The 9,024-nt window shown below is 31.0% G+C and overlaps 2 protein-coding genes across 3 annotated transcripts; both read right to left on the bottom strand.

Moving 5' to 3' along the window:
• Positions 1 to 119: 119 nt before the first annotated feature.
• Positions 120 to 3,464, bottom strand: LOC104714513 (beta-glucosidase 46). Its single transcript, XM_010431902.3, has 12 exons — positions 3,133 to 3,464; positions 2,948 to 3,017; positions 2,610 to 2,668; positions 2,398 to 2,473; positions 2,134 to 2,208; positions 1,938 to 2,025; positions 1,599 to 1,851; positions 1,413 to 1,528; positions 1,047 to 1,305; positions 841 to 943; positions 648 to 756; positions 120 to 504 (listed from the first exon to the last, which is right to left on the bottom strand). The coding sequence occupies exons 1-12, from the start codon at positions 3,277 to 3,279 to the stop codon at positions 303 to 305; spliced, it is 1,557 nt and encodes a 518-aa protein (XP_010430204.1). The 5' UTR covers positions 3,280 to 3,464; the 3' UTR covers positions 120 to 302.
• A 1,597-nt stretch (positions 3,465 to 5,061) lies between these two features.
• LOC104716029 (beta-glucosidase 45-like) lies at positions 5,062 to 8,303 on the bottom strand. Of its 2 annotated transcripts, XM_087465004.1 has the most exons (12): positions 8,037 to 8,303; positions 7,857 to 7,926; positions 7,593 to 7,651; positions 7,399 to 7,474; positions 7,163 to 7,237; positions 6,867 to 6,954; positions 6,511 to 6,763; positions 6,315 to 6,430; positions 5,959 to 6,217; positions 5,745 to 5,847; positions 5,551 to 5,659; positions 5,062 to 5,426 (listed from the first exon to the last, which is right to left on the bottom strand). In XM_087465004.1, exons 1-12 carry the CDS (start codon positions 8,193 to 8,195, stop codon positions 5,231 to 5,233), a joined length of 1,563 nt encoding a protein of 520 aa, XP_087321130.1. In that variant the 5' UTR covers positions 8,196 to 8,303; the 3' UTR covers positions 5,062 to 5,230. The 2 variants fall into 2 exon arrangements, with proteins under 2 accessions (XP_087321130.1, XP_087321131.1); XM_087465005.1 differs by lacking the exon at positions 5,062 to 5,426 and having other exon boundaries at positions 5,547 to 5,659; positions 8,037 to 8,300.
• Between the last annotated feature and the right edge of the window lie 721 nt (positions 8,304 to 9,024).

The raw sequence follows: 9,024 nt of genomic DNA, 5'->3' as shown, positions 1-9,024 counted from the left end.
CATATGTGGCCTAACATTTTTTGACCACCAAGTTGATGACTATTTCGTTTCCATTAAGTCTCTACTATAGTACCTAATTATTATTACCATAAAATATCTTAATAGATGTCTACCCCAAATTTTTCATAAACAGGAATTTGTATAAAAATTCTTGTTCAAGATTAGCGGAATAGATATGTATAAGATACACAATATACACATTCAAAATAAAACAACAATACGAAGATTATTAATGATGGCTTCCTAGTTCTGACTTCTTTTGTTCATCAAGAACACTAATTAAGTCTTAATTAATTTTCATTTTATTTTTTTATATCGATGTGATTTTCTATATTCACGTGTTGTTCAATGAAGTTCTTGTACCATGAAGCGGATTGCTTTGGCGTTCTTTTCAGAGTTGCATAATCAACGTGGAATAGCCCAAATCGAACCTTGTATCCGTACAACCATTCGAAATTATCTAATAATGACCACGCAAAATATCCCTTCACATTTGCTCCATCCCTACATAAGAATTTACAATTAACTTATAAGGAACTAGTAATTGCCTAATTGGTTATATCCTACACTCAACATCTCTATCCGTATGAGATCCATTGTATGTGTGTATTGGTTTTATAATCTAACTAAATATACAATTCACGTACCTCATTGCTGCTTTCAAAGCATCCAAATATTCACTCAAGTATTGTATCCTTTTTGTATCATGCATAAGTTCTTTAACTGTCGTCTCGGGTTTCTGCAATTGTCCGAAACCTGCAAAAACCATCGTCAATAATTTTGTTCAAATCCATTTTAACAAAAAACTGGAGATAACCCAAAAACATGAGGTAACTGTACCATTTTCGGTGATGTACATTGGTATGTTGTGGTACCTATTTTTTAGGTAATTCAACATCTTTTTGAATCCGTCAGGGTCAATATGTTGCCAATCTACGTCGGTCTATAATGTGCAAAAGAAAAACAAGCAATGCAAAAATTTATGTTAGAAACACTATAAATACACAAGGAATCCAATAGAAGCTTATATATACAAATATACTTACTAGTTCTCCGATTGAGACATTGCCTTTCCGATCTAATTTTAGGGCGAAGCCTTCGCTTTTAGAAGCTCCATCACCAGAATTACAAGCAGTGATCAAACAATCTTGGATGAAGTAACTTGTATAATGATTAATACCCAAAAAATCTGATTTATAGTTCTTGAGGTTATTCATTTCATTGCTCGAAAATTCCGGTAATGCTGATCCAAGTATTTTCACCATTTCTTCCGGATATTTCCCAAATACAACGGGATCTAGAATCCTGACATATTTTAGAACAGATCATATCATAAAAAATTGAGTATGTTAACTAGACGTATAACTCATATATGAATTTTTCATGTTCTGCATAAATGTAACATAACATACCAGTTCGAATAAAAGGATTGAGCTCTCTCTGCCGCTTTTTTATCCGCAATGGAATCACTTACTGGTTCGAACCATGAAGTTTGTACCACAATGCCTATACTCCCTCTTTGTTCTTTCTACAAACCAGCGTATATATGAACAAAATGGTTCAAATTACGTCATATGGATATTATATTGGTTTGTTACCTGATATTTGGTTCGGTATATTTGAACCGCCTTAGAGTGTGCAAGGATCATGTTATGTGCGGCTATAAATGGCTCAGTTTCCGAGTTCCCTTCACTACAATTTCCGTATGGCATAGAGCACCGGGCTGGTGGAAATAAACCCTTTCGATAGGCTAAGGTGATTTGTTGGTTTGGTTCGTTTAATGTCATCCAGTGTTTAACACGGTCTCCAAAATGTTTAAAACATATATCAGCTAAGTACCCGAAATCTTTCCTGATAAAAAAAAATAACTAAGTACATTAGTTTTAGACTTTTAGTTAGTTATGGTTAATTTAGTTAGAGGCAATTTAACAACTCACACCATCTCGGAGCTTAACCAACTTTTGAACCGGTTTTCGAGTTCTTGAGGATAGTCGAAGTGATTCAACGTCACAAATGGTGTAATCCCTGGAAACATTTACATGAAATAATTTAATATCTCGAAGTTAAATTTCTTTATATGCATTAAACCAAGAATTAAAAAGTAAAAAAAAAAAAAAAAAAGTAAAAATTTACCTTTTCCAATGAGAGCTTTAATCAAATTGTCGTAATACCTTATTCCCTTATAATTAATACCTCCAAATCTCCCTTCTGTTTTCCCCAAATACAAAAGGTACATACATTTGTATTTTGTAAGATAAGATAAACAATTTGTTTTAACTTTCAACCAAGCAAAGAGATCGGTTTAGAACTTTAGATAATCGATCGATTTGATGGTAGAATATTAAGTTTAAACTGAAATTAATTATTATAATCATGACTAAGAAACTTAAGACTTACTAGGTAAGACTCGAGACCAAGAAATTGATAATCTGTAACTGTTGACTCCAAGAAAGGACATTGATTGGATATCTTCCTGATCATATAAAGTAGCTAGGTGTCAAAACGTATAAAGTAGATGATCTAAAATAATAATAAAAATGAACAACGGTTTTTTAGTATATATATTTAAGATAAAGGCACAAAAATATTATAATGAAATTCTTTTTAACCATATATCGATGATATTGATCCGCAGCTATGTCTCCATTGCTCCCATCAACTATTTTCTCTGCATATTTCAATATAATAGTGTCAATAAAATCAACATGCATGATAGCATTTACAAGATTAATTAAAACTTTGCCGACAAAATATAAAACAAAAGCAAAAACTATAACTAAATGAAAATATGCATGAATACATAAATAATTACAAATTAACATAGAAACACACAAGCTTACTTCGAACCCAGAACTAAACAACAAGATTCATTCAAAACATAAATATCATATTGGATGAAAAGAAAAAGAAAAATATATATCAAAAGAATCCAATACAAAATACATACCAGGGTTTTCATGGGCAAAGACATCCCAATTGTTCAGACCTTTTCCATCGGTTAAGTACGCACCTTCATACTAAATACACCAAATAAGAACCACAAAGATTAGAAAACTAAAAGTATGAACTGACTCCAAAATATGATTACAGAAGAATATAAAAAAAAAAAAAAAAGAGAAAAAAAAAAAGTACTTGGAAAGCAGAAGAAGCTGTGCCAAAGAAGAAATCAGAAGGAAATGGAGATGAATCATCTGAAGTTTGCTGAAGACATGAACTGTAAAAAGGAAACAATAAGCTTTGTAATAAAAATATAATTGCAAAGTTGGCAGAAATTTTCATATTTTTTCTTCTCGTGTTTATTTCTGTGGTTTGGTGCGTAGCTACTCCTATCTATACGTGTCTATATTTATATGAAAATTGCAGAATATCTTTAATGCATTATTGTACATTTGGGGCAGTCTTTGTCTACTTATTTAAAATTCCCCAATTTCTACCTACTGAATATTTTCAAACTATTAAATATCATAAACTATACATCAATTTGGTTACAAATAGTAAAATAAAGATAAAGCATACCGTATTCTACAGTATTTATAATCAAAAGGTATTTTTACATGCATTATCATAAAGTTCCATAGAGGATCATTAAAATTTAAGATAAGAACTCGTGCCTACCAACTCCATCTAGTTTCGTACGTTAATATTTACGGATTTTATTTTCCACAAATATTATTACTTTAGATATACTAATATTTTCCACAAATATTAACACTTCTTCTTTTTTACAAAACGTGTCATTATTAAATACTTCCTCTCTTTCACAAAATTCATATTATAATTTTTTTTTTTAAATTTGATTTTGTGGGATAAAGTAGATTTTAAAATTTGTAACTTTAGAACGTGAAAATATGATTTATAGCTTAGTAGTTTGTAATAAATGCTGACACTGTTCACGGTTTGAGATTAAAAACCCAATATTTCATGTTATATCAATTAATGTTATCCAACTTGTTAACAACAAACGTGTTCATTAAAAAAATCTTATAATATTACTCGCGTGTTAAATATTTTAACATCCGTCGCCATAATTTACGATTCTATGACACGACTAATTCAAAACTTAACCTTTTTCTACAATTAATCAATTCCTTTGCAACATACTAAGAATTGGGAGATCTAAATGCAAGTAAAAAAAAAAAACAAACTTACGGTTTCGAACAAGAAGTGGTGGTGCGGCTGAGAAGGTTGACCAGTTTGGTTGAGGAGTTGGTGGTCCGGCGGCTGTGGATAGGATCAGTTACGTGGCTTCCCTTAGCTTCATAGCTATCATCGGACGTTTCGTATCTCAACTTACTTCTTTTGAAGTTTCCAGTATCTGAAATTTTTTCACAGAACAAGGTACCGTATACTGCAAGAAATACGAAAAATAGGAGAGAAAAAATGATAATCTTGATAGATTTATAAATTGACATTTTCTTCTTCTTATTCAACTCTTTAGCTATGTTTCTGTTGAATTTAGATATATATATATATATATATATATATATCTATAAAATTTGAAGATATCAACCATGGGGACCATACGATTAACTCAACCACGCAAACATTTTAAATTTTTAATTCTCCATTAAAATGTTGCAAATAAACTTATAATTTTTACTAATTTTTATTTTTAAAATTGATTATTAAACCTGATTTGTCATGAATACCTTATAACTGTTATACAGTTTATATGGCAGCTAAGTTGACTTCTATGTACCTAGAAACGATCTTGTCGTAAAAAGACCAGAGGAATACATCAACCACGCAACCATATTAATATATGTTGCTAAATCATTTGTTCGTGTGTCTTTTTCATTAGTTTGTTTAACTAAATCGATAGTCTATCTGTAATTTACTAACTTTTTATCTTTAAGCAATACCTCACAGTTAGACATTACGTCGATGATTTATATTTCAAAATAGAAATGTTCAATAGTTTTCTTTCCAACCAATAAACGCGTATGGGTACTTTTGTAAATTAAAAAAAATTTGAGAGTGAAATGAATTGGAATTAGTGTTGACCCAAAGTAATAGTATATTATTTCCTTAACGTGTTCTTCAATATGTACAAAGAAGAAATTTTCAATTATTAAATTGTATAGTTCTCTTCTATTCACGTGTTCTTCAGTTATCGTACAAGATTAGACAAATAATCATGTAACACATCAAACATTTTACTTTTCGAAGAAAAAAACAAACTTCAATCATTCAGACAATGAATACGAATAAATAAATATTAATGTATTTGTTAAGTATCAACGAGTTCTCTTCTATTCACGTGTTCTTCGATAAAGTTTTTGTACCATGAAGCTGATTCTTTTGGTGTCCTTTTAAGAGTTGTATAATCAACGTGGAATAGACCAAACCGAAGCTTGTATCCGTCCAACCACTCAAAATTATCTAATAGTGACCACACAAAATAACCCTTCACATTTGCTCCATCCCTACCAAAAAAACAAAAATCACAACTTATATAGAATTAGTAGGCATTAGATCGAATGGTTCAAAGACTAACTAAATGCATTGATCAAAATTCAGAACTGGATGAACTTTACGTAAATTATTTACCTCATTGCTGCTTGTAAAGCTTCCAAGTATCCACTGATGTATTGGATCCTTTTTGTATCATGTAGAAGTTCTTTATCCGTTGTTTCAGGTTTTTGCAAGTCTCCAAAACCTTCAAGCCATTAATAATAGTTATTCATGTTGTTTAAAAAAATAAATCATGACTTGATCATTGATTAAATCTTGAGGTCCCGTACCGTTTTCAGTTATGAACATCGGTATGTTTGGGTACCTATCTGTTAAATAATTCAACATCTTGTGGAATCCTTCGGGATCAATATGTTGCCAATCTACATCGGTCTATATAACATACAATAAAAATTGTTACTCAACAATAAAACTTAATTGCTAAAGGAGTTAGAATACAGTCGCGAATATTGAATATAAGAAACTACGAATGAATGTACTTACAAGTTCTCCAATAGAAACGTTGCCTATCCGGTCTAATTTGAGAGCAAATCCTTCGGCCTTAAAAGCTCCATATCCGGCATTACAAGAAGAGGTCAAACAATCTTGAATGAAGTAACTTGTGTAGTGATTAATACCCATGAAATCTACTCTTGAGTTGTTTAAGTTCTTCACTTCATTGCTTGAAAATTGCGGCAAGGCTGTTCCAAGAATATTTACCATTTCTTTTGGATATTTCCCATATATGACGGGATCTAAAATCCTAGTATGTTAGAATACAAATAGATAAGACAATATATATGAGTGAACTATACTTAATATCTAGAAATAAGATCTCATATTTAGTAATATTAACATACCAATTCGAGTAAAATGACTGAGCTCTCTCAGCAGCTTCTTTATCCGCAATGGAATCACTAATGGGTTCAAACCATGATGTTTGTACCACAATGCCAATGCTTCCCTTTTGTTCTTTCTACAAAAAAAACATTCTATTTATATCGATAACTCACGAAAGTCAAGTTTTATGTCTATATATATACATAAGTGTCTTACCTGATATTTGGTCTTGTATATGTTAACCGCTTTTGCGTGTGCGAGGATCATGTTATGCGCGGCTATGAAAGGTTCGGTTTCTGAATTCCCCCGGCTACAGTTTCCGTACGGTGAGGAGCAACGAGACGGTGGAAATCTACCCGTTATATAGCCTAAGATTACTTGTTGATTTGGTTCATTTAACGTGGTCCAGTATTTAACTCGGTTCCCAAAATGCTTGAAACATATATCAGCTAAATAACCAAATTCATTCCTATTAAAATCACAGGCAAAAGATAAAAAATTTGTTCATAGTCCATTGCAGTTTTAAGTAATTAGAGTTAATAATTAGTTAGTAATTCTATTTAGCCACTCACTGCATCTTAGGGTTTAACCAACTCTGAAACCGGTTCTCGAGCTCTTGAGGATAGTCCATATGGTTCAACGTCACGAATGGTTTGATCCCTGTATTCATTAGTGGAAACAATAAAAAAAAAAAAAAAAAAAAAAAAAAGTTAAACTATATGTACGGAGAATAATTAATTAATCTCTGAGATCATGTTTTAATTTATTAATTTTCATTAAAAACACACAAAAATACATGTTTTATAAAATAAATATATAATACGGATTCAGTAATTAATTATAAAAAGACAAAAGAGACAAATACTACCTCTACTAATAAGAGAGTCGATCAATACGTTGTAATACTTTATTCCCGAATAGTTGACCCCTCCAAGTTTCCCTCCTGTCTCACAAATAATAAACTTTGGTTACTTTATTCCCGAATAGTTAGATTCAGTTTCGATCTTTAAATCTATCATCTCTTGATACTTCGAATATCTTTATTATTATTACCAAGCAAATGCAATGTAATATTAAGTACTGGTTAAGTCAAATAGGACTTACTAGGTAATACTCTACTCCACGAAATTGAAAACCTGTAACTGTTCACGCCAAGGAAAGTCATCAACTGGATGTCCTCCTAAGCATATTACAGTAGATAATATAAAATAATAACCATCAACGATCATGTCATCATATAAAAAGATAAAAAGAAGTTGACAAGAAGGAAAAAAAAATATATTCATAAGAGAAATAACCATAAATCGATGATATTGATCCACAGCTATATCTCCATTGTTCTCGTCACGTATTTTCCCTGCAATTCCCATATATATAAAAAAAAAAAATCCAAAACTCTTTTAAACGAAAGATAAATCAAATGGAAACCAAAATAAAATACATACTTGTCAATCGAATAAGTGAATAACCAAAGTTCTAAGCTTATGATTTTTGAAACTAAATTGTAAGCTAACGTTTTTTATAAAAAAAAAACGAAATGGATACCAAAATAAAATACGTACCAGGGTTTTCATGGGTAAAGAAATCCCAATTGTTCAAACTTTTTCCATCGGTCGAGAACGCACCTTCATACTATTACATCAAATTACATATAACAAAAATAAATTGAATTTACAAAAATGTTTTAAAAATTAATTAAATTTTTTTTTTTTTTTTGACCAAAGGGGAAGATAAAGAAGTACCTGGTAAGCGGAAGAAGATGTACCAAAGAGAAAATCTGAAGGAAAAATGGAAGATGAATCTTGTAAAATGCCATTTGAAGAAGTTTGATGAAGACCAAAAATATGAAATGATAAGCTTTGTAGGAAGATGATAACTACGAAGCTGGTTAAAGTTTTCATTGTTCTTGGTTCTCGTGTGCGTCTTCAGATATGGTTTACTATTATTATATATACGTACGTACATGTAAGAAACGTGTAATATTTTGGTCTACCGTTTGAGAAATTGTCAAAACTGTCTACTATATCTATCTATATATATAAAGTTAACTTTACTCACTCCTGGTGCTGCCACATCAGCAACTCCCTTAATTGAATAAGCCTATTTTTTTGATACAACCCACTAAGCAATTCATATTCATTTGTTTCATATTTCTTTAAAAGCCCAGTTTTATATATTTCTTTAAAAGTTCAATCCATTAGTAATATTTTATATGCTGTAGAAATAAAACTCTTCCCCAGGAATCTTCACTCCGTCGTCCGCCGGTGTGCGACCTGAAGCGTCTCTCCCCTTCTTAATTCTTTCATCTCAGAACACCTAAAAGATATCTTTCAAATTAATCTTTTAGCTTAAGAAGAAACAGTAAGATTCACCAATGTTATCATCCTCTAAAAATTTTCAAAATTCAAAATAAAAGTATTTGTTTTCCTCATTCATAAACATTACCTACGCTTTCAAAAGAATTTAAACAAGAGAACGAGAGAACATAACTGAAAGTATAGCAAGAATACAAACGATGGGGAAAAAAAAAAGTCCACCACTTATCATGCATGACAACAAAAATAAAACATACAAGATCAACATATATTGAAGAAACTTCCCACAAACAATCTCAAAAATAGGTCTAACAGTATTACGACCACCAGGAGATAGACATATGCAAAGAGGTCTTTAGCTTCAGGCACACCTAGATCATAAAAATTGTCAGCTTCGAAAAACATGACTAATTAA

The sequence above is a fragment of the Camelina sativa genome, chromosome 9, assembly GCF_030686135.1.
Source record: "Camelina sativa cultivar CO46 ecotype springtype chromosome 9, ASM3068613v1".
Lineage (NCBI taxonomy): Eukaryota > Viridiplantae > Streptophyta > Magnoliopsida > Brassicales > Brassicaceae > Camelina > Camelina sativa.
This window is presented reverse-complemented; position numbering and strand designations above follow the sequence as displayed.

What these genes read in the sequence shown, in the direction of transcription:
- LOC104716029 (XM_087465004.1), bottom strand. Translation starts at nt 8,195, where the DNA reads ATGAAAACTTTAACCAGCTTCGTAGTTATCATCTTCCTACAAAGCTTA. An exon ending in TGGTTAAACCCTAAGATGCA is followed by an intron (nt 6,764 to 6,866) that starts GTGAGTGGCTAA and finishes TGATTTTAATAG; the next exon opens with GAATGAATTTGGTTATTTAG. An exon ending in GCTTTACAAGCAGCAATGAG is followed by an intron (nt 5,427 to 5,550) that starts GTAAATAATTTA and finishes TTTTTTTGGTAG; the next exon opens with GGATGGAGCAAATGTGAAGG.
- LOC104714513 (XM_010431902.3), bottom strand. Translation starts at nt 3,279, where the DNA reads ATGAAAATTTCTGCCAACTTTGCAATTATATTTTTATTACAAAGCTTA. An exon ending in ATCAATATCATCGATATATG is followed by an intron (nt 2,474 to 2,609) that starts GTTAAAAAGAAT and finishes TTATATGATCAG; the next exon opens with GAAGATATCCAATCAATGTC. An exon ending in TATACCGAACCAAATATCAG is followed by an intron (nt 1,529 to 1,598) that starts GTAACAAACCAA and finishes GCTGGTTTGTAG; the next exon opens with AAAGAACAAAGAGGGAGTAT.